Below are 25,312 nucleotides of genomic sequence, written 5' to 3' on the forward strand. Positions count from 1 at the left end.
CCAGTTTAGAGAAGTCTGGTTTCAGTGAAATATTGAGAAAGTAAGGATTCTTTGGTTTTGCTAGAGCAAAATTATGCTGTGTAATTAGCAACACCTGGTGCCGCATGTCTCCATGTCAAGGTTCACTATGGCCTACTGAACTGTATGCTTTTAGTGTACCCTGTAAACTGGTTAATGGTATCATAAAGATCTACCTTGGAGATACTATGTTGTGTGTCATACTGCTAAAGCTTTTAACTACTGGAAAGACTGGTCTAGTTGGGTTTTTCTGTGGTTTAAAAAAAAGACCCCAGATGTAAAAATCTATCGTGTGTGAGGAACATGGAAGAAGTTAGCATTGTGGCCCATGTTGCATTTCAACTCCAGAATAGGGAATTTGAATTTAAACAGGCATGATTTGCTTTTGTCTAAATATTGTTTGTGTTTTACTTTTGATCTAGTTTATCTGTTGAAATGCTGTTGTTCACCATTTTCGTTTCTGTAATCCAGCATGTTTGGTGGACCTTAACCCTAACACCCTTATTGTGGTGTCCAAGTTTCCTTTGTTGAAACGGGTTTATAAGCTCTTAACTGTCTAAAGCCAAATCTCCACTCTGGCTTCCTCAATGAAGTCTTCTGATGTAACTGACAGTATCCCATACTTCTCTTCCTCAAAAGGTAGATTTACTAACTTAGTTTTCTGGTTTGTTATAAAGCAGTGGGTGGGGACACTGTCAGTGTCCACAGTAAGCTTTTTCCGGCCATATTACTATCTAAGAAATGGGAAGAAAATATAAAGAAGAAATTAATACGAAGAGACATTTGTATTTGGGAGTATTGTTAGGTCTTTGAGTATAACTAAATTGAATATTTTTATTAAATTCCCAATACAATGAAATTTATCCATCTAGACGGATAACTCATTATTCGGTTATGGACGCCAGAGCCTTTTACCACAACTGTCTCTACCACAGTGGACTAGAATGCGTTAGATGAACAACAATAATGACAACACTAAAACTGTATAGAACATAGTTTAATCTTACTTTGAAGACTTAGAAGTCATTTAAGACTGTATGTCTAGTCATATTTATCAACATTGGTTATTTTGGTGTCTCAGATTGGGATTATAGATTAGTAGGTAGAGACCACACACCCACCCATCCCAGTTTCATTACAAGTTGGATTTAAAGTTCCCACTTTAGGGCGCCTGGGTGGCTCCGTGGGTTAAAAGCCTCTGCCTTTGGCTCAGGTCATGATCCCAGGGTCCTGGGATCGAGTCCCACATCGGGCTCTCTGCTCAGCAGGAAGCCTGCTTCTCCAATCTCTCTCTGCCTTCCTCTCTGCCTACTTGTGATCTCTGTCAATAAATAAATAAATAAATAAAGTTCCCACTTTATTTTAATGTTGTTTTGGTTTTTTTTGTTTTGTTTTGTTTTTTTTTTGTTTGTTTTTTTGGAAAGGTAGCAGAAGCAAGGTGTCCAGCTACACAGAGTAGAAGCCAGGTTGTACATATGCTGGCACAATTCCCAGGAGCCTCACGTGCCAAATGGGATCACAGAGTTGGTGATGACACTCTCCATTGGTCCGAATTTTGTCTCCTGTTACAGCCCTTACTTAATTGAGTCTTATGTCACTATTTAGGAAAAATTAACATGAACAGTCTTGACCCTCACAGAAAGAGATGGCCAAGTTTCCTCGTTCTTGAGCCAAACTTAGCACACCAAAAGTGGAGTCAGAACTGCCTTGTGTCCTGGAAAATCCAGTTCTACGTAGGCTGCTCTCTGACTAATGAATTTTATTGTGTATGAGAGTTTGGTTGGAAGATCATGATTATAATTTATTTCCATACAGTTATCACTGAATTATGAATGTGTGTATTTCCTGGTTAACACAGAGTTCCAGATATGATACTGCGAATTGATGTGAAGGAAATCTATTCCTTTCTCTCCCAGCGGGGTACGCAGTTCAGTATGACACACGACTTGTGAACTTTTTTAAACTGTTCTAGCTCAGTTTGTGCTGAAAAATTGTCACTCTCTTCCTTTCTTTTGGGGAGTGTTACTGTGGACACATGAATTTTTATTTATTTGGTGTTTTACAATAAGTTATCATCATTTGTTGTGATGTTCGGATTTTCATTATGTCCCACAGGCTGGCCAGTGGGAATCTTTTCACCTGTCGTCTTGGCACGGCTTCTTCTGGGTCTGGGTGTTTCCCTTGCTTTCTGTTACAACAGAATTTCCCCATCTCACCTTGTGCTTTCCCTGCTGTCAACTTGCAAACAGACATTTCTCCAAGGAGTCTTGGTTTATTTCATTAAGGAATAATATTTAGCAACCCACTCCTGAGACCACCGGTGTTCATTGCAACTGGAATGTTATGGTTTCTAAACCTTTTCATTGACTAGAGCTTCGGAGAAATACGTATTTTAATGTGAAGTTCATGTTCACATTTCCAATTCAAAAGAACATTACTGGGGTTTTTCCTTAATTTCTTTGATTTTCTGATTGAATCTCCTTTCTCTCACATTGAAAACCTTGGTTCCTAACAACATGAATACATTTGTTTTGTCCTACAATATGTATAAAATTACTTCAGAATCACTCTTCCAATATTATTACCAATAGTAAAACAGTTGAATGAAGTTAAATATTACTTTGTAATTTTTTTGGTTTTAGAATATATTCCCCTAAGCATGGTCAATTTACTCTTTCCAAGTAGTTTAAAGTAGTTGCTCTCTGTTGACAGTGTTACCAAGTTGGTATTTAGATACATTGTTTCAGATTATTTTCAAAATTAGGATTTGCTTTTTTAATGTTCTAAATTCTATTTTGAACATGTAGAAGGAATGTTAACATAATTTAAAAATGAAACTATATAAAAAGGTATAGTCAGAGCAGTTTTACTTTCTCCAACCATTTTCTTTACCCATTTTTATTTCTGTTTTATCCTTCTAGTGTTTCTCTTTGCAAAAATAAACTCTTAGGTGCACACATACATGTGTTTGTGTTAATTTATGTGTGTGTAATATATGCATTCCCCATCCTTTCTTATACTAAGCATAATGTTCTCTACCTTCCTTTTTGACTTAATATGTTCTGGAGATTACTCCATGTCAGTAGGTAGAGATTGTCCTTTAAAAAAAAAAAAAAAGCCAAACACAGGGCAGCTGGGTGGCTCCGTCAGTTAAGCATCTGCTTTCAGCTCAGGTCATGATTATCAGGGTCCTGGAATCGAGCCAGGATCATAGTTAATTCATCCAGTTCCCTGTTAATGCACATTTGAGTTTCTAATACACAAATTGGGTTATTTTCAAAGTAATTTTTGTAAAATGTTTAAACTGTTCAGTGTGTTTTCATTGCTGGCAATCCAGACCTATACAAAGGGCTCTAGTACCTGGCCTTTGTGTACCTCTTTAACCTCATTTCATACCACTGTCTTCCTCTCCCACTGTTCTCGGTGCCTTACAGATCTGATGTGACTTCTTCCTACCTTCCTACCCTGACCAGCCCAACCAGTATAGTTTTTTTTCCCCTTGCCATTATTCCTTCACTCTGTTTCCTTACAAGCCATTAAAAACAATCTGAAATTACCTGGTTGCCTTCATTTAGGCAGTATCACATAGAGTCTGGGTTTTGAGCCAGGCCTCCTGATCTCGAATCCTAGTTATATGACCTTTGATTGTTAGTTAGCACTCTGTGCCTGTGCCTTAGTTTCCTCATCTGAAAAAGGGGATAATAATAGTAGATTCCTTACAGGGCTCTGTGAGAAAGGAATGGTCAGTAAATAAAAAAACTACACTTGTGTAGTTGCTAGCACTTCCTAAGTATAAAATAAATGCTGGCTGTGTTGGTATTTTTATTTAGTTGTTCATTGTCTTCTCCCCTCAGTAAGCTGTGTGACAGCAAGGAGCTTGCCCGAGTTGTTCCCACTATAATCTGAGGACTTAGAACATTTCCTAAGAAATAGTAGGCACTTCCATATTTGTTGCTGAATGGATAATACTTGAAGTTCAGTTCCTGTTCCTATGAAACATTTTTGAAGATTGGAGACCAAAAGAATGCTCTCATACACATCATATGCAGTTGTCAGATTCAACTCAGATTTTCATCAAATTTGTCATCAAAGGACAAATGCCTACTATTAACATGTGTCTTGGAAGATCTGGCCAATTATTAAAATTCGAAACAAATAAAAACTTACTCCTATCAGAAAAAGGACAGATTTACCATATTTGCTTTGATGGAATTATATATCCATGAAATCCAAAAGGATCAACTAAAAATCCTCTTAAAATTGTTGTTTAGTAAATGATCAGATTTGAACTATAGATAAAGAAATTGTTTTTCAGTATACCAGTAATTACCAGTTAAAGCCATAATTGAAGAAAAGTACTGTTCTACAAGAGGAGCAAGAAATGCAGACTATTTAGCAATATTCCTAACCAGAGATTTTTTTTTTTTTTTTTAAAGATTTTATTTATTTATTTGACAGAGAGATCACAAGTAGATAGAGAGGCAGGCAGAGAGAGAGAGGGAAGCAGGTTCCCTGCCGAGCAGAGAGCCCGATGCGGGACTCGATCCCAAGACCCCGAGATCATGACCTGAGCCGAAGGCAGCAGCTTAACCCACTGAGCCACCCAGGCGCCCCTAACCAGAGATTTTTGTGGAATGTATCTTTTCATAAGAAAAAATAGAAAACTTACTGAGAGGTAAGAAGTTTAGAAAAATGGTGACACACCCTGTTTCCAGATGATAATACTAAATATTATAGAAACTAAAATTCCTTCAAATTATATCACTGTAATGTTGATATATAAAAAATGTTCAGTTATTGAAAAAACCAAACTCATTTATACTTTTTAATAAATCTTATCAAAATTATTTTAAAGTTTATGTAGAAAATGAGAATGAACAGAAATGGTTTGATGGCTACTCTTTAACAAAGGTGCTTAACACATTATCTGCTCTCAGCTAGGGGAGTACAATACTCCTACAAATCCAGTGACTTTTAATATAGTAATATTATGTGTGAAATACTTCTGAAGTTACCCAAGTGTGCTGTAAATGTCTCACTAGCAGGAGAGTGCATAGTTTACATTTACAACAAGGAGTCTTAGATACAAGACAGGTTGTAATTTACCCAGAGTTTCAGGGCTTGTCAGTAGATACAGAATCAAAATTATTCTGACAATTCTAAGTAAATTTTAAATAATGAATGTAGAAAAAATAAATTCCCTATTTAATCTGTGCAGGGTCTATGATGACTATGTTGTTACAGTTTGCCTAGGATTTCCTGGTTTTAACACTGGAAATCTCATGTTCTAGGAAATACGGGCAAATCATTATGTTTGATCACCCTCATACAGTTCATAGAAAAGATGCTTATATCTATAACTATTATTTCTCATAAAATGGAAAGCTATGGAAAGCAAATGGCTGATCTGATCCATAAAACCCATTAAAGGCCATCTTTGAGTTCCCCAGGCCACATGTTCTTTCAATACGCAGAATTCCTGCAGGAGGCTTCATCAGTTCAGGGGACTTAAGATTTTGGGTCACTCAAGGATCTTTACGTAGTAGGATTCAGTAAGACTCCCAGTAATCGTCGGCAGAGTGAGTAGGAGGATTGAGGCCATTGTGGCTTCTCTCTCACAACTAATCTCTGAGCTTGTACTAGTTGTTATATGTTGACTTTTAGAGTAATTTTTCCTTTAGGCTGCACTTTTCAGAAGTAATTTTTTCCGGGGATTTGTTTGCATTCAATTTTTTTGCTGTTGTCTTTCTCAATATATCAATCAGTGGGTATATTTTACTGCATAATAATGTACTTATTTCTTGCCTTTATCTAAGAGGAATTAAGGTGACATATTAGTATATTATAGAAGTATGTTAATAGAATATCTGATGTTTTTCATATCGTATATGTGTTTTATATATCTGTTAGTTTGACAAGTGTATTCTATATCTTAATGGGATTGTCCTCTTTATAAAACAAGAAAAAGAGAGTTGTTTCTTTTTTCATTTTTTTTCCAGATAACAAAAACTTTAAAAATTCTAACCACCACATAAAATATTTTGGAAATTTACTCAAAATGTAAACCACATTTACACCATTTTAGGTCTTACCTATTATAAAGATTCCAAAGGAATATAGTAGAGTAAAACTCGAGTCCCATTCAAAATCCTGTAGCGTCCTTGGGTATGCGTTGGGAAGATGGCTGATTTACCAATCTTAATTTATAGATCACAGATGATATTACTTAAATTTGCTGACAGTCTCATCAAGTAGAATCATAAGTTGGTGAGAAGAAGGCATAAAATTCTGATGTTATTTATAGAGCAACTGTTCTTAAACCTCTGCTGAAATTTTCCTGCAGAATATAACGTGTTCTTGTAATAGTTTTGCAGGCAGCCTGTTGAGATCTCTGTTGTTTTTTCACAGTAGATAAAAATGTAACTTCTTGCTACAACTAAGGTATTCCCTCTTTGTTATTATTTTTTAGTGTCTAAAAAGCACGGCAAGCTCATTACTTTCTTACGCACATTCATGAAGTCTCGTCCAACAAAACAGAAGCTGAAGCAGCGGGGGATTTTGAAAGAGAGGGTGTTTGGTTGTGACCTGGGGGAGCACCTTCTGAATTCAGGTTTTGAAGGTAAAAATAAAATTTATAATCTCATAATTTAAGCTTCAGCCTCTCCATATCAATTCTCTAGAATCCATTTTGAAGCCCATTACGCAAGCAATATCTATTCCATTTAAGCTCAGCTGCATGGTATGGAACTTTCCATCTATCATTTGAGTTCTGAGATAACTGAGAATAAAGAAGGTTTAAAAATGCACTTTAGCATCAGAGATGCTCATGGTCTGTAGGATGAGTAAGACTTTCCCGCAAAGGAACTGTTAGACTTCCTTATTTTTATATCTGTCCAGATAACTTTCTCAGCCAATTTTCCTCTCACATTTTATTATAAATTGTTTAAATTCTATTTTGGGAAAAAAGTCAAAGTTTGAGACTATAAAATACCAAGACCAGTCTCCCAATTTTTGTTGCTAAAAATTTAAATTTCTCTGTAAATTAAATTCTGATTCAAGAATTCAGTGGGTGGATAAATGGATGGAGGGGATGAATGGATAGGAAGAAAAGAAAAAGTTAAAATATAATACATAATATTTTAAAGTCTAAGTGCAAACAGAATAAGCACAAGGAAGAACAGTATATTTATATAGTATATCCGTAGTTGTGAAGAGAAAGGAGATATAAATATGGATAGCTAGATAGATATAATTTTATAACGTGTATAATCCTTCTTCCTTATATTTATTCTGTTTTAGTTTGGTCTTTAAAATAGTATCCTTATTCTATATAAAATTGATTTTATACCAGATTTTTCTAAGATGAAAGCTCCTTTCAGAGTACTGCTTTGCTAAGTGACTCATTCTTTGAATTGTATTCCTAATGAATAATTAACTTTATAGAGGATTATCCTGTTAACGCTTTATAAACTTTTGAGCACCACCCTGTGGGAGCAAGTGACAAGACTGACTTGTTTCTTCCACACAAAGTGTTGTAAGAAATCATGTAGGAACCTGACAAGGCATTTAAAAAAAAATTCTTTAAGTGATCTCCAATGCCAGGATAACTCAGAATGATCTTACAGTATTTCAGCTACCACAAACCATAATGTTTATAATTGAGTTGCTTAAAGATTATATCACAGTTATCTAAAGAACTGATTTTTTAAAAATATCTGTCACGTAGTACTTTTTATAGATAATATGTCATTTACCTAGGCATCCTTAATTATAGAGTTAAATGTTTTTTGTTATCTTAGTTTCTTTTTTCTTTTGTATCTCTTTTTCATTTTTATTTCTTTTGTATCTAATTTTGTTCAGCCTTGCTTGGATGTGATATAAATATGAGGGAGTGTTTTCTCGTTTGTTCTGCCATGCTCTTTAGCTTTCACACATCCACTCAGCAAGTTTTAGTTGTACTTAGAAGTTTCGGGGGTGTTTCCATTGTTAGTATGATAGGAGAAGACAGATGCCAATATCTCATTTCTTTCTGAAAAATAATAGATTTAATAACTACAGTGTTCATGCACTCCCTAACTACGATACCTTTATTCTAGTGGAGCAAAGAGCTTTCAGGTATCATTTATTTTTTTATAGGACTTGTTTTATTTGTTGCGCATATTTGAAGCCAAGTGTCCTTAAAATGAGATTTGAAATGATATTGTAAAAAAGTAAGAACTTTGTAGAAAGCTTGGTTCTCTACAAAACAAAACAAAACAAAACAAAAAAAACCTTAGAGTTGGTACAAAATACAAAAATTTAAAAACTCAAGGTGAGGAAACTCTGTTGCCTGAACATATTTCTGTGTTTGAGCAAGTGGCTTTTTAAGAAAACTACTATAAATATACAGAACAAATTTTAAAAGATTTTATTCATTTATTAGAGAAGAACACAAGTAAGGAGGAGAGGCAGAGGGAGAAGCAGACTCCCCTCTGAGCAAGGAGCCTGACACTGGGCTCCATCCCAGGACCCTGGGATCCTGACCCGAGCTGAAGGCAGACTCTTAACTGACTGAGCCAACCAGGTGCCTGTAAATATATAGAAATTTTATAATCAGAGCACACTGGGACAGGGGGAGGGGGCAGAGACAAGGCCCAAATAACCCTGAAATTAATCCTTTAGCTAATCATACTTTGCTAACCAAAAATCATAATGCACATTCTAACAGCTAATACTGTACCAGTGTACTCCTGGCCCAGAAGCGACCAACCTGACTGGTTATCTGGTATATAGAAGGGATTAATAAATAACTGATGAATGAATGAGTGAGTGAATGAATGGATGAGAAAAGGGCAGAAATGAAACTGCAACTGTCAAGAAAAACCAAAGACCAGTTTGTGTCCTACTTAATCACATACTTCTTTTAGCCATGATTCTAATCTTAAGGGTCATCAGTTTCAACTCCGACGTGTGCTTATATTGCCATGATGATATAAATACTCAATAAAAGTGGATCAGACCTGTATTATAGGAGAGTGTGGGGATAATTCTTAAAGTCCTATCATCTTTCGGAAGAACCAGTTTGGAGGCTTCAAGCTGTGTTTTGACTGGGCCATTGTTTACTATGCACTTGCCTGGTTTGTTAGATGGTTTGGAAGGAAACGATGGCTAATAGGATGCCTTTCTAACTAGGATGTCTTTCTAACTAGGATGTCTTCTAATACTGTGTTGGGTTCCCATATTGCTTTCTTATATGTTAGTGAAAAGAGAAATCAAATCTTTTCTTTTTATCTGCTGATACTGTTCGTCAGTTTCTATACTCTTTTCTTTAGAATGGAAGTTTGTGCTTTTCTCTTTCATTTTGCTACCCATTTAAAATAACTGTCACATTTGTCTCTCTAAGAATTCTAAGTAATAGCATTGTTCAGTTGGGTAATTTTATTTATGAAGGCCCATTATGTGATTAGTGGACATTCAGTCTTTTTACCTAAGGAACATAAAATGTAAAGAAACAATTCAGGTGTTTTCCATGAAGTATTATGTTTGCAGAACCTTAGCCATATTATCAGGGAAAGACTTCCAATTCCCTGTATTTTTGAAGTTTGCCTACCTGTTTGGGAGACTATGAGCAGGTATGAATTTAATTTCACATGTTTGTGAGAGCCCCAAGAAAATAATCTATACTTTTTAATGGGTGGTAGCTTATTTTTGTGAAGATTCTGTAATGTATACTAGGAGAGCCTGATAATACAAAAAGAAAACCCTGTATTCTGAAGGGCTTTATATAGCAGGGTGAGTTAGCATGCTAATTTGGAGCATACAGAATGAGAAGTATCTTTTAAGAAAAAAAATTAAAGCTTTGTGTGCCTATCTTTATGTCATTATGTTAGTTACCCCAGTAGTCTCTAAATATATTTGCTCTAAAGTAGGTGATAGAAATTTTCCAGGTTCCAATTCATTTTATTTTACTTGTAGTTTGTAAGGATAGAAACCTAAGGCACTGAGGTTATCATTGATGGAACAGTGTTAGAAGAAGGACTCAAGTTCATGAAGATATTTTATGTTTTACATATCAGTTTGACATAGAGATTGCTCATAATATCAAAATGAGTCCACAAAACATACTTGGCAACTCTGCCCGCCCTCCATCTCCACCACCTAAACTCAGTGCCTTTCTTGAACATCTGTAGAGGTAGAAAGCACACAGTTGAAAATGAGTACAGTTTCTCACGAAAACTAAGATTTCCCTACTCTGCTGACTTGGTCCTATAACTTTGTCAGGTTCACAAAGGCACTTATAAATTAATTCATTTGTTAATTTTATACATTGTTTAAGACATGCTCCTGGATTTTGAATATACAAAATTAGATGAAACATGGTTCTGTTCCTCAAAAGCATGACAAATAAAGAGTAATAGTTGGATAAACAAGCAAATAATATTTCAAAATAACATCATTCTTTGGGCTCCTAGAACATAGTGCAGCTCCCTTTCCTTGGAGATATTCACAGAAGGCTTGCTTAAGAGGTACAGTGCACTGAGGTTTTCAACAACAGCCAACCATTTTTTATAAGAAGGTGATATTAGGAAGAGAGACCAGGGAGAGGAAATTGTTTTTTCTCTACCAAGAAATTGAGAGACTTATAAAATGACTGGTTTGTATGGCAAGAGATGAGACTTCAGTTGCCCTAGAGCTGTGAAATATGGAAATATGGTCACAATAAATAAATGCAACTGTGACTGGCCTTATACTTTAGACAGTATTTTGCCATGGTTAAAAATCGGCTTCCTCCTTGCACTGCTTGAATTAGAATCTTATTTCTGCCATTGTTTCCTGCTTGCCCTTAGGTAAAACTTTGTTAAGATTCAGTTTCCTCTCTGTATGATGGGGATAATAATAGAGCTTTCTTTTCCTGTGAATTTCTGTGAGAATTAAATGAGAGCATCCATTGTAAAAAAACTTAGCTTGGCACATATTACATGTTCAATAGTATAGTTGATTTAAAAACTTTTTCAAAGCTAGGGAGTATAAATTTTAAATGTAAATTGTAGGATCTGACAGAATTTAAAAGATAGAATGCCGGAAGAACAGCAAAAGGCAGGAGAACCAAAACAAAGTCTGTTATAATAATATAGTGGTGTTATATGTGATAACTAAAATACATTAGTTAAAATGAACTTACTGAAATATCTGAATTGCTTCATTTCCCAATCTGAATGTTTCATCCCTTGTGTAGTAGTTTTCTGTAGACCAAATAATGTTCTCCAAACCTTCTTTCCAGGGATTTTAACTAACACTCTGCAATGAAGATAGTTAATAAATCTGGTAAATTCATCATTCTGCATTGTAAGACAAAGTTCAGATTTCAGCTTCTGTACAGTTTTGAATGATTATAAAAATTCTTAATTTTATACCTCAGTCTTTTCTAGATCATAGGCCCTGAACAGCTGTCCATTTGTGTTAGGTACCCAGTGAGGTGACCAGAGAGAGTACCCTTCTTTTCTTTCTACTTACTGATGAGCTGATAGTATTTGATGTAAAGCAATTTTAATGTAAGGATAGGCAGGAAATCAAAAGATTCCTTCTACTTGAAGTTGCTTTGACCTTTGCCTTATGTCAGTGTTTGGTTTATTGGATAACATTTAAAATTAGCATTAGCTATGAAAAGATGGAAGAAACTTTTCAAAGTGAGAAATTGGAGCAGTTCTAGGCAATTATAGTGTTGGAATAAGCATTAACTTTGTATATCCATTTTCTGTGTATGAAATTCAGCTGAACAGCTACATATATATATTTTTTTTTAAGTCTGGCATGGTTTAGTACAGAACAGTTCATCTTAGTGCTGTAACATGACCTAAACAAGACTGCTGCAGAAGACCTTCGAGAGATTATCCTAATAACACAGATTCTTTCACTTACCTAAATGTAATGGGAGAGAGCCCGTCTTGATATTCAGGAACCAGTTGTCTAGTTTAGATGTGAAAATAAGTAAATATGTCCTCCTCACTTTTTGTAGTAGGTTAATCTCTGCCCCTTATAATTTTAATTTACAGATTTTATTTTGCTTGGGAACACTAAGACATTGTCATTTTTTGGTGACTTGTTGAGATGGGATGCTCCTGGTGTAATCCATGTCTTTAAAAATTCTCTTCAGTGCCCCAGGTTCTTCAGAGCTGCACAGCATTCATCGAGAGATATGGCATTGTGGATGGAATATATCGTCTGTCTGGCGTTGCCTCTAATATCCAGAGACTACGGTAAAACCTCAGTTGGCATTTTCTTTTTCATCCCTAATGTGATTTATTAAAATGAAATCATTTTAAAAAATTGGTCACATTGATAGCCATAATTTTCAGTACTACAGTGTAGGTAGGTAGGAAATCATATCCATAGTGTTCTCTGTAAATGTTTTCCTGGCTCCCATTTCTCTTCTGTCGTATTTGAAAACCATGTCCCCTTAACGTCTTCAGTAGTTGTATTTTGCCTCACTACAGTATTTGAAGATTTAGTAAATTTTGAAGTTTGAATCCATGAAGACCATGAGAAGTGAAAATTTACCCTGTAATAAATTATTCCTTAGTTCTTAATTAAAACCAACAAGTGAAGCATTCTGTTGAACCACCCTGGTAACCCATGAATAAATCTCACTTGATCAGGGTGAATGACTTTTAATGTACTGTCAGATTCATTTTACTCGTGTCTTACTGAGAATGTTTGCTTCTGTATTCATCAGGGATATTGGCCTATACTTCTCTATTTTAGTGGATTTTTTTCCTCCGGTTTTAGAATCAGAATAATGCTGGCCTCATAGAATGAGTTTGGAAGTTTTCCTTCCTTTTCTGTTTTTTGGAATAGTTTGAGAAGAATAAGTATTAATTCTTCTTTACATGTTTTTAGATTTCACCCTTGAAGCCATCTGGTCCTGGACTTTCTTTGTTGGGAGATTTTTGATTACCAAATCAATTTCATGGCTAGTTATCAGTCTGTTCAAGTTTTCTGCTTCTTCCTGTTTCAGTTTTGGTAGTTTATATGCTTCTAGGAATTTATCCATTTCTTCAGGTTGTCCAAATTGTTGGCATATAGTTTTTCATAATAGTCTCATAATTATTTGCATTTCTACAGTGACACTTCTTCTGATCTCCTTTGACCCCAGTGCTGTAGTGTGTGCTCAAGTGTGTATGTCTTACATGTTCTACATCCTCTTCCTTCTCAGAGACAAAAATCGTGGTCTCCTTTAGATGAGCAATAGATATTTTATTTTTGCTTAGTCTCCCAGATTCTAGTCTATCCTCAATATGTTATTATCCTTTATTTTTCACTGTGGTGCATGGTAATTGACATTATTCCACGCAGATTTTGGTATTCTAATGGACCACAGAGCTCATCTCTATGTTCAGGAATGCATGTTTGGAAAATACTTAAGTTGATTCTTCTGCTAAAGACAGTATCAGTCTTAAGTTTCAGATGCAGCAGATCTCATATTCATTCACATCATCCACATATACTAATCCTCTAGGTTGTTAAGTAGACCCATGCCTATAGATGAGCGTTAATTAACCTCCTGGAGAATGAGCCTCACCTGCCTTAGCATTCCAAACAGAACTTTCATTTCACTCACTTTACACTGTAGATTTTGCTGGCTAGTAAATTTTAGTTAGCTAGAAGTTGCTTTATATTATTTCTGGCTCCTTTACCTTTCTTCAGTAAAGTATTTCTGAACTATACTTCTTGTACCTGAGGGATTTCTTTACGGAGTTGCTCATGGACCAGCTGCCATTCAGCCCTAGTTTGCAGAGTTGCCAGAATTTTGGATATTCAAACCATTAGAAATTAGGAATTGTGTTTTCAGTTTTCAGATCTGTGTTAAGAACTGCTCATCTATATGCATTTCAGAGATTGTTATCCATTTTAATTTTAGAGCTGTGCCCATAATTCTTACTTAGAAAAATATGTGTCTTATGACCAGACATCAAGTTACTGCTGAAGTCCAAATAGAATTTACGTAAAATATAATCATTTGAATAAAACTTTAACTTTGCTTTCTGTTTTAAGCCCTATATTTGCTTTTTCTTCAATAAAATAATTTTGTTTTGTCTCTCATCTGTTAGCCATGAATTTGACTCTGAACATGTCCCCGACCTGACAAAAGAACCATATGTTCAGGACATCCATTCTGTGGGCTCCCTCTGTAAGCTGTATTTTCGAGAGCTCCCAAACCCTCTGCTCACCTACCAGCTGTATGAGAAATTTTCTGTGAGTAAAGTCACGTTTAATCAAATTCTCTTTGGAATTTTGCTCTGATGATTTTATTCAGAGTGTATAAGGGTAGTTTACATGAGTAAGAAATAGTTCTGTGACTAAAATATGTCCTTTAAAGAAAACAAAAAAGCTAGTCCATAGTCTTCAATGTTTTCACATTTTCTTTCTTTTAGTTTCTAACTTTGATCCACTAATCTTATCACTGTTAATATTGGTTACCATAGTTTTATAAAGTTATCTTTTAATAGATTTCAATGTCCACATAGTATGGAAACAAAGTTTACTTTCTTGATACTCTGTATTTCCTTGTCGTTCAGCATCAAAGAGTAGAGTGAAACTGAATTGTAAGTGAAGAACTTTCATTTTTACCAACAAAGACTACTGGTTTATTTCACATTGTGATTGTTGCAGGATGCTGTTTCAGCAGCAACAGATGAAGAAAGGCTGATAAAAATTCATGACGTCATTCAGCAGCTCCCCCCTCCACACTACAGGTAAATCATGTGTTCTAAGATATCACCCAAAAGTACAAGTCAGTTGATGGGAAGAGTGTTTTTTTCCTTTAGGTTTTTAACTATTTAAATTTCCGTGGAGTTCTATATAAACTTCCATTTGTTCAAACATTATGTTTATTTGTCATTGTATCCCAAGGCCTGGCGTAGTGCTTGGCATCTGATAGACACTTAATAAATGTTGAATTAGTGAATGAATAAATGAACAAATGGATAGTTGACTAAACCTGGTTTTGTTGTTTTCTTTGTCTTTTGAGTCACTGAGAAATATTGGGGTGTGTGATCACAAGTGTGAATATTTGACTTGTGATTGCTTGAGTTCAAAATATAGACACAGTACTGGATTCCTGTTTACTGGATTCCTTTTTTCCAGTCCTCTTTTCTTTTTCAAAACATGTCCAAACTGCATAGAACCACAGCCTCTAATAGGCATCTCAGAATTCTTCCTCAGGAGACTCTCAGATGATCAACAGACCTATTTTTTGGGTGTTTTGTAGGTTTTGTTCTTATTCATTGGTTTTGTTGTTGCTACTTTTTTTTTTTTAAGATTTTATTTATTTATTTGACAGACAGATCACAAGTAGACAGAGGCAGGCAAAGAGAGAGAGGGAAGCAGGCTCCCTGCTGAGCAGAGAGCCCAATGCGGGGCTTGATCCCAGGACCCTGAGATCATGACCTGAGCCGAAGGCAGAGACTTTAACCCACTGAGCCACCTAGGCATCCTATGTTGTTGCTACTTTTTAAGACTTAGTTTAATTTGTGTATTAGTTTGGACTCTCAGAAATATTTTTGCTCATATCTGAAAAGACCAGAATGAAATTGAAGATGACTGCCGTTTAGTGAGAGAAAGAAAACAGTACAAACCATAGATGATGATATGCAAAAGATGATATGCAAAAGGCAAAGGTAAAATTTTTAAATTTCAGTTACTGACAGAAAATTAAATGCAGTAGATGTTTTAGTAATACACAAGTTAAATAATATATTGCTTTTTTTTCAAAATGACATTGTTCATATATATATTTTTTAAAACTCAGCACTAAATTTGGCACGAAACACTAAAATTTTTTTTTTTAATTTAGTCGAGTAATCTCTACACCCAACATGGGGCTCGAACCCATAATCCTGAGATCCAGAGTCACACACTCTTCTGACTGAGCCAGCCACATACCCCTAAAATTTTTAATCAACATTAAAAATCAACACCTTTTTTTAAGTCCACACTATAGCTGTAAATCATGATGATCATGAGCCAAAAGGTAATTTAGCATTGACTCATTGTGCCATTAATGTGTGTCTTAAGAGAAATGTGAGGAAATTAAAGAAGTTCTTAAGGATCCACTGAAGAGTGAAAAAAATACAACACAAAAGAGCTTTTATGAAGGAAGCTCAAGAAATTCAGGTATTCGGATATTCAGTCCTGAAAAAGAAGGTTTGAGGAGACAAATGTGATAATACACAGTTATTGAACAATATTTTAACGAGGAAAAGGACTTTTTAAGTTACCAGAAAAAGAAACCTACTGCAGTATAACAAATATTAGCTTTGATACATCTGAGTTTGAATTTGCAACTTCATCACTTCCTTCATGACCTCTCCAAGCATTAATCTCTGTATCTGTGAAAAGAATACTAATAATACCTTCTTAAGAGGATTTTTTTTTAATGTTAAAATGCGAATGTCTGGTCCTTAGTATTTTTTTTTTAATACAAAGCATAGCAAAACAGATGATTAGAATTAAGCCAATACTTCTTGACTTGGTAGTTTTAATAGGAGGTACCATGTAACTATGTCTTTTTTCTCTAAATTAAGGGGGGGACAAAAGACCAATATAACATATATGCACATAGTTTTAAAAAGTCAAATGGTCTACATTGTTGCCAGTGAAAAATAGCAGTTTCCTGCTTCACAGCTCCCCTTTCTGATTTCTCTTTAGCTTCTGTTTCTGAATAACATGCTTACGTTTTTATTTCTTGATTTTTCGTTTTTAGATGTTATTTTTACCTTAAAGTAAATGAAATTTAGCTTTCTTTACCCACCTGCCCTAATACCGCACAAATACACTTTTCCCTTTCTCTTGTCTTCATAGCCTGGTCTTGTCAACATTTGGAGTTAAATCAGTATTCATTGTCTGTGTTGTAATAACTTTGTTAACTGTTATTTACAAGCACACATAATACATACTAGACTTCTAGTTCCTTTCTGGGTTAACTTTGTATGTGTTTGTGGAGCAGTTGCCCATTTTTGGTTTGCTAAGTTTCTGTTCATCACTAGTTTATCCCTGAAACTCTCTCACAGGACTATATATGTTCTCCCAGAACTTCTTTTGTGTGTATGTGTCCCATGGAAACATCCCTCCTGGAGCCTTTTATCCCACTACTCAGTCCCTCAGTCCAGGCTGATTGCTCTCTAGATCTACAACGCCTTCAACTCTTCCCCCTCATTTTGGAAGTTCTCTTCATTGCCTCCTGCATGAGTTGGATCCTTCTTTTTGGGGTGCCCTTGTCTGTCCTCCCTGCTGTGTAGTAGACATCTTCAGTAGCTTTCTGAGGAGAGCTATAAGGGAAGTAAATGTTTTGAGACATTGATACGGAAATGCTCTTATTCAACTCTGGCATTTGATTGATCACTATGGTATTTTAGTCTGTAAATAATTTTTCCCATAATTTTGGTAGTATCACACCACTGTTATCTAAGCGGATATGCTGCAGTGATATCTGATTCTAGTCTGCCAGTTCTTAATATGACGCATTTTGTTTTGTCTGTATCCTTTCTGGATGCTTTTACACTTAGAACATACCTAGTATTCAGTTTTCACATTGACTTGTCTTGGAGTGGGTTCTTTTTCTTTCTTTGCTGGGGGCACTTGTTGGGGCTTTTCCATCAGGGAACTTCCAAACATCTTCCTTGTTATTATTTCCTTAATAGTTCTCATGGCAACTTAAACCCCAACCCTTTTCTCTATTCTCTTTCTAGATTTATTGTAGTTCTTGAACCAGTTCTTTGATTTCTTACCTTCTCTTTGTCAGTGTCCATGTACAGATTTCCCCCAGGCCATTTCTTTTTTTTTTTTTTAATTTAAGATTTTATTTATTTATTTGACAGAGAGAGAAATCACAAGTAGACAGAGAAGCAGGCAGAGAGAGAGGAAGGGAAGCAGGCTCCCTGCTGAGCAGAGAGCCTGATGTGGGGCTCAATCCCAGGACTCTGGGATCATGACCTGAGCCAAAGGCAGAGGCTTAATCCACTGAGCCACCCAGGCGCCCCCAGGCCATTTCTTGATTTAAAAGAAAATGATTTCCAAGAACTCCCATTCTTATTCTTCTGAATGGTCCTACTTTATAGCATCCTTCTCTTATCTGTTCTCTCTATGAGAATATTACTGGTAATTGTAGGTTTTGTTTTAAATTGTTTTCTACTTATCATAGAATTTGTTCCTTCCTCATTTGGCAGCTCACCTTTATCAAGACTGCAAAATATTCAACAGATTTCATGGAAGTGAGAAATAAAAATTCTTTTTTTAAAAGTCATATTTTGTAAGTGCAATAGCATTTAACTTCATTGTGAATTAAAATAATCTTGCATACACAGATTAACACTTAAAATTGGCTTTAGGTAAGCTTAAAATTTAAATCATATTTAGTCAAAATGGTTTCAGGAGAGAAACCTATAGGCAAACAACTTATAGCGTCTTTGACATCAATCAGGACATTTTACAGAGGGAATCAAGACTATTGCTTAATATTGTGGGTGAATTAAGAGAACTTCAGTAAGAGATATATATGGAGAGAGTGTAAATGCATGTGTGTGTGTGTGTATATGTAATAGAGAGTATGTTTGTGTATATATCTTGTATGTATATATTTCTCATATGGTAAAGTACAAACGTCTCCTATGTATTTTATATTTTATATAAATAAATCTCCCAGCATATGTTTTATTTATATCTCTTTTCCCCTATTGCGTAGTACATTTATGTTACCTGATATATAATGTCTGTGTATTATAGGTATTATAATGTAGGGACTTTGGAGCCAAATTATCTGTATGAGCTGTGTGACCTTGTGATGACCTTAGGCAAGTCCCTTTGCCTCTTGGCCTCAGTTTCATTGTTTTTAAGATAGAGACTACTGGTACTTTTCTATTAGGATTTTTTTTTTTAAGATTTTATTTATTTATTTGACAGATAGAGATCACAAGTAGGCAGAGAGGCAGGCAGAGAGAGAGGAGGAAGCAGACTCCCTGCTGAGCAGAGAGGGGCTCGATCCCAGGACCCTGGGATCATGACCCGGGCCGAAGGCAGAGGCTTTAACCCACTGAGCCACCCAGGCGCCCCTCTATTAGGATTATTATGACTATCAAAAGAATAGCTCTTAGAACAAGGCCTGTTCTATAAGAGTTAATCACCCCTTTTACTATTGTTATGTATATCTATGCATTTTCTTCTTTGTTTTATCTATAGTGTGAATGTATAAATGTCTGTGTGTATATATACTTACATACATATATATCTCCTATAGAAGCAAAAAATATTATTTTTAATCATGTCTAAATACAGTATTGATAGCATTTAACTTCATTATGAATTAAAATAACCTTGCATAAAAGCATTGGCTTTCAGAAAGCTTACAGTATATATTGATACATGTAACTTTTCTGTTATATTACATTTATCTTTTTTAACTACATTCATCTTTTTCCTACATCATATATATTCTCCCTTATTATATATAGATATTTCTCAATAATATATAGATATTTCCTTTACTAATTACATATGTAGCTTCCTTACTATTTATCTATTTAATCTTGAACATTATATATACCTTTGCCTGCTATTTATTATATATTGTATATCCTACTATATATCCTACTATATGTTCTCACTCTATATATATTTATGTAGATATATATAGTATTGCCTTCTTTATGTATAATCCCTCTAAAACACAAGCTCCTAGAGGTCATGGATTTTGTCTTGTTCATTACTGTATTCTCAGAATAGAACCTTGCACATAGTAAATGTTCAATAATATATATTGCATATACATTTTATATATTTTATGCACCATATACTTTATAGCTTGCTGATATTATCTTTCGTATTCCTAATATATATTACCTATAGCACATGCCCACATGTTTTATATATATTGTTTCCTATAAATGTATCTCCTAGTCTGTATTATATATATTATATCAAATTCATTTTGATGTATCTCCTGCTATGTTTTTATATCCTAGTTTCTTCTACATAATTTGAGTGTTAATCTCCTTTAATATATCTCTTTCCATCCCGATTTTTAAGATATTAATATTCACATTTCCTAGTTCCTCAGATGTTCTTGAAAAAAACATGATTTTTAGTAGTGTTCTCTTGTGTGAATGGGCTATATGTTATTTAACCTTTCCCTAATTTGCTTGTTTGTTTTGTTTCTAAAACCCCACATATGAGTGAAATCATGTATTACTTGTCTTTCTCTGACTTATTTCACCTAGACTTTTGCTCTTTAGCTCCATCCATATTGTTGCAAATGGCATGATTTCATTCTTTTTATAGATGAATAGCATTCCAGTGAATGCGTACACCACCTCTTCTTTGTCCATTCACCCACTGATGGACACTCGGGCTGCTTCCATAGTTTGGCTCTGGTAAATGATGCTGTAATAAACACAGGGGTGCGTGTATCCCTTTGAATTGGTGCTTTAGTATTTTGGGGTAAATAGCCAGTAGTTTCATTATTGGACTGTAGGGTAGCTCTATTTTTAACTTTTTGAGGAACCTCCATACTGTTTTCTACAGCAGCTGCACCAGCTTGCATTCTGTGGTGGGTTATTTTCCTCTCTTGGTTTTTTTTTTTTTTTCTTTAAATTTTATTTATTTATTTTGACAGAGAGAGATCACAAGTAGGCAGAGAGGCAGTCAGAGAGAGAGAGGGAAGCAGGCTCCCTGCCGAGCAGAGAGCCCGATGTGGGACTCGATCCCAGGACCCTGAGATCATGACCTGAGCCGAAGGCAGCAGCTTAAACCACTGAGCCACCCAGGCGCCCTCCTCTCTTGGTTTTGAACATTACTCTGAGGACCATCCATTTACATGAATCTTTTTGGAAATCTAGATTTTTTTATTTTTTGAATGAAGACCTGAAAATTCAATTCTTAGAAATCAAAAGGTACTAAAATTTTTTCCCCAATATACAGCAATTTCCAAATTGTATTCTATGAAGATTTTTGCAGCTTGTACTCTGCTGAATATTAAAATGCTCATTTCATGGGACTCTGACTAAAATTCCCCATGAGCTTTTAAAAAACATTTTTACAAACAGATAATGTGAATAAAATGCTATCTTTGGTTGTTTTGATTTGCATTTCTTCTAAAACATATTTCTGAAGTACTTAAATATTTCCCTTCTTTCATATACCCCTCCTCAAAATAATAAATTTTACACGTTTCCTAAACACATTTCTCAAGCTTCTCACCTTAACATCATCTCCAAACCAGCCTCACTTCTGTCTGTCTGTCTGTCTTTTGTATCTGCATATGTATAGGAGGGACCAAGAAGTACCGTTTGTACTGTAGAGCAGCTGCAGTAGATGATACTGAATGAGAGACTGAGGAGCCAAGCTGACCTTGATTTGAGACAGAACCTGAACACGTCTTGGCTTTATTCCTCCATAGTCTGGGAGGTGGTAGCACTGGGCAGGTCGGGCTGCTGTGGGAATTCGCTGCAATCCCTGCAGAAAGCCTCTTGAGCAGTGCTTCTAGCTGCTGTCTGCTTTTTCTTCTCAGATTCACCATGGGCTTATCTTGGTCTTTGAGGCTCATATGCTGACCGCAATTGAACTTTCATTACTGTTGCAAATAACTGTCTCAAATTTCTGTCCCCTTTACATTGTCTTTAATAGTTTCAGTCCCTGTACAAGTAGGTGGGGACACTTGGAGAGATGTAGGAGCTGCTAGATAATACCTCTGTGTGTTTATCTGATTGAACTTGCGTTTAAGCTGTTCGTCTATGCCGCTTTACCCTTTTCGTCTATGCCTCTTGCTTTCTTTCCAAAAATGTTCTGACCTGTTACTTAATATCCATCCCCCATATATCTGTGTATATGTGTATATGTATATATGTGTATATGTGTATATATGTATATATATGTGTATATGTATGTATGTGTGTATGTGTATATGTATATATGTGTATATGTGTATATATATGTGTATATGTATGTATGTGTATATGTGTATGTGTATATGTATATATAGTTGCTCAACTCTTCTCTCCCATTGGTGCCCACTGCAATTTTTTCTTTTAACCCTTTAGGCCTATGAAATACTATTTCCTTTTATAAAAGAAAAGTTTAAATCCTATTCTGTTAATGTAGCTGCTGCAAATAGAATAACATAACTTCCTGACATCATTTGTCTAGGAACTAGTTTTTGTGGAAGATTTACTTCACTGGTGTCTTTGAAACTAGATGTCTGACAGTCAGAAGCAAATATTTCTGAAGATTTTTAAAAACTAAGGCTGTTTTCTTGGAACCAGTCCTGTCAGAAGTGTTAATTTCTTACTGTGTCTACCTTAGATTTTTTTTCTTATACTCTGGAGATGTGATTACTATATATATAGAATATAGGATTCATAATATTCTACTGACACTTCTGTGGCAATTCTATTCAGACCTAAGAAGCAACAAAAAATTCTGTTGGAGTTTGTATGGTTTCCTTTTCTATTTTTCTATTGAAATCTTAAAAATTAATTAGTAGGGCTTTTATGCCCTATACTGCTACATGCTGTTTCATTTCATTAATATGTTACATTGCATTTTCCAGAACGCTGGAGTTCCTGATGAGACACTTGTCTCTTCTAGCTGATTATTGTTCCATCACAAATATGCATGCAAAAAACCTAGCAATTGTGTGGGCTCCAAACCTGCTAAGGTAAGTTGCGTTTGACTTATGACCTTAAGTAGAACTAGTCATCTTAAATCAAAGTCTAATTTGTCAGTGTTCCTTGAGGACAGTTTTTAAAAGTAAAATTCATCTGCCGTTTTTATGAGCATCTCCCTGAAAGAGGCAAATGGGGCTTAGCCAAAGTATTAAAGTATGCTTTCTTCCTCTGGTCTGTTTGTGGTTTACATGTTTAAAAAAATAATAATAATGCCCTTTAAAGCTGCTGTTTTTGGGATTCTCTGATGGTAATGTTGGTTCTCCCATAGATCAAAACAGATAGAATCTGCCTGCTTCAGTGGAACAGCAGCTTTCATGGAAGTGAGAATTCAGTCTGTAGTGGTTGAATTCATCCTGAATCATGTAGACGTCCTCTTCAGTGGGAAAATCAGTGCCGTCATTCAGGACGGGGCAGGTATGGCTCACACAGATTTTGTTTATGAGGAACAGGGATAAACTTCCAAAGGCATGGAAAACTGCATTTCTCATCTCAGTTGAATAAATCTGTCTTTGGTAGTAAGCAGGTAATTTATGTCCACTTCTCAAAATGCATGGTTTAACAGTTACTTTGTGGGTGTTCAGTAGTTAATGAATACTGCATTAGCCCTATTATGATCTAAGTTTATGACGCATTAAAAAATACCCCATGCCACCTATTATTGGCGCATATAAAGTTATATAATATGGAACAGTGAAAGAAAATTTTTTTTTCCAAATATAAGATATCTGAGTGATACCAGGCCTTGCTTGGTATCTTTTAAGAAAGGAAAATAGTTATTACCTAAGGAATTTATATTTATATATGTGTCATTGTTAGCATCCTGGTGTGTATCCTTCTTTTCCTCATCCATTATAAAACCATTATAAATGTTTTTGCCATTTAAATAAAAGAGCAGAGATAGGTAGATAGATGGAGATTGATGTACACACACTTACATTTTTTACCTATGCCAAAAATCTTGACTCTTTTCATCGCTTTTCTTTCTTTCCAAAGCTTCTCTCTCAAGACCCAAGTCATTGCTGGTTTCCTCTCCATCCACCAAGCTGCTAACATTGGAGGAAGCCCAGGCACGGACGCAAGCTCAGGTCAACTCTCCAATTGTGACTGAAAATAAATATATTGAAGTCGGAGAGGGACCTGCTGCACTTCAGGGAAAGTTTCATACCATAATTGAGTTCCCACTTGAAAGGTAAAATTCATTAAATCCTCTTCAGTGATATGATTTTCATAGTCCAGTGTTCTTTTTTTTTTTTTACGGTTGTGTTCTAATACTACTATATTGATTTTGGGCTAGTCCCAGAAAAACCCATTCATTTGATTATAGGTGATAACTCATAGGGAATAATACAAATGATTTTCAAAAAATATTACAGCAGCATGTTATTTTTTTTAAAGATTTTATTTATTTATTTGACAGAGATCACAAGTAAGCAGAGAGAGAGGAAGGGAAGCAGGCTCCCTGCTGAGCAGAGAGTCCGATGCGGGGCTCGATCCCAGGACTCCCAGATCATGACCTGAGCTGAAAGCAGAGGCTTTAACCCACTGAGCCACTCAGGTGCCCTGCAGCATGTCATTTTTAAAGAAGATGAAATTTATTATAGAGGGCAAATTGTTGGGGAAAATAATACACTCCCACCATATAGGATGTGCTTTTCTCTCTGAGATATGTTGTCTAGAAATTTATTTATAAATAAGCTGGGGGCATCTAGGTGGCTCATTTGGTTAAACATCTGACTTCAATTCAGGTCATGAGCTCGGGGTCCTGGGATCAAGTCCTGTGTTAGGCTCCACACTCATCTGGGAGTCTGCTTGTCCCTCTACCCCTCCCTTGCTCATGCTTTCTCTTTCTCTCTCTCTCTCTCATTCAAAGAAAAAAAGAAATGGATTGGAATAACTTACTCAGGAAATAAAGAATGGATAATGACTTGTTTGACATTGGCTCCATATTAAGTTTAGAATAGAACAGTAGTTCTCATAGTGCTATCTCCCAGCCAGCATCAAGAGATGAATGAAAATTATTCCTGTGTGTGTGTCTACCACATCTTTATGCATTCATTTCTCTCTCTCTTTTTTTTTTAAGATTTTATTTATTTACTTGACTGAGATCACAAGCAGCCATAGAGAGAGAGGGAAGCAGTCTCCCTGCTGAGCAGAGAGCCCAATGCAGGCCTCGATCCCAGGACTGTGGGATCATGACCTGAGCCGAAGGCAGAGGCTTTAACCCACTGAGCCACCCAGGCACCCCTATGCATTCATCTCTTGATGGACACTTAGGTTGCTTCCATATCTTGGCTATTATAAATAATGCTGCAGTGAACATATACTTTTCAAATTAATGTTTTTGCCTAGTTTGGATAAATACTCAGAAGTGGAACTACTGGATCATATCATAGTTCTATTTTTAATTTTTTGAAGAACCTCCACACTATTTTCCCTAGTGGTTGCACCAGTTTATATTCCCACCAGCAGCACACGAGGGTTCCCTTTTCTCCACTGCCTTTCCAACACTTGTTATTTCTTCTCTTTTTCATTTTAGCCATTCTGACTGCTATGAGGTGGTATCTCATTGTGGTTTTAATTTGCTTTTCCATGATGAGGAG

General features: G+C 35.5%; 1 protein-coding gene across 5 annotated transcripts in view; it reads left to right on the forward strand.

The window, feature by feature from the left end:
• The window catches only part of ARHGAP32 (Rho GTPase activating protein 32), a 306,642-nt gene that overhangs the window by 259,983 nt on the left and 21,347 nt on the right, over positions 1-25,312 (forward strand). For all 5 annotated transcript variants that reach the window (XM_046015295.1, XM_046015298.1, XM_046015296.1 and 2 more), the window contains 7 exons: positions 6,488-6,637; positions 12,152-12,254; positions 14,106-14,250; positions 14,668-14,750; positions 22,595-22,702; positions 22,981-23,126; positions 23,706-23,901. In XM_046015295.1, the coding sequence (XP_045871251.1) occupies positions 6,488-6,637; positions 12,152-12,254; positions 14,106-14,250; positions 14,668-14,750; positions 22,595-22,702; positions 22,981-23,126; positions 23,706-23,901 (931 nt within the window). The remainder of the gene's footprint in view (positions 1-6,487; positions 6,638-12,151; positions 12,255-14,105; positions 14,251-14,667; positions 14,751-22,594; positions 22,703-22,980; positions 23,127-23,705; positions 23,902-25,312) is intronic.

Source organism: Meles meles, chromosome 8, assembly GCF_922984935.1.
Source record: "Meles meles chromosome 8, mMelMel3.1 paternal haplotype, whole genome shotgun sequence".
NCBI classification, from domain to species: domain Eukaryota; kingdom Metazoa; phylum Chordata; class Mammalia; order Carnivora; family Mustelidae; genus Meles; species Meles meles.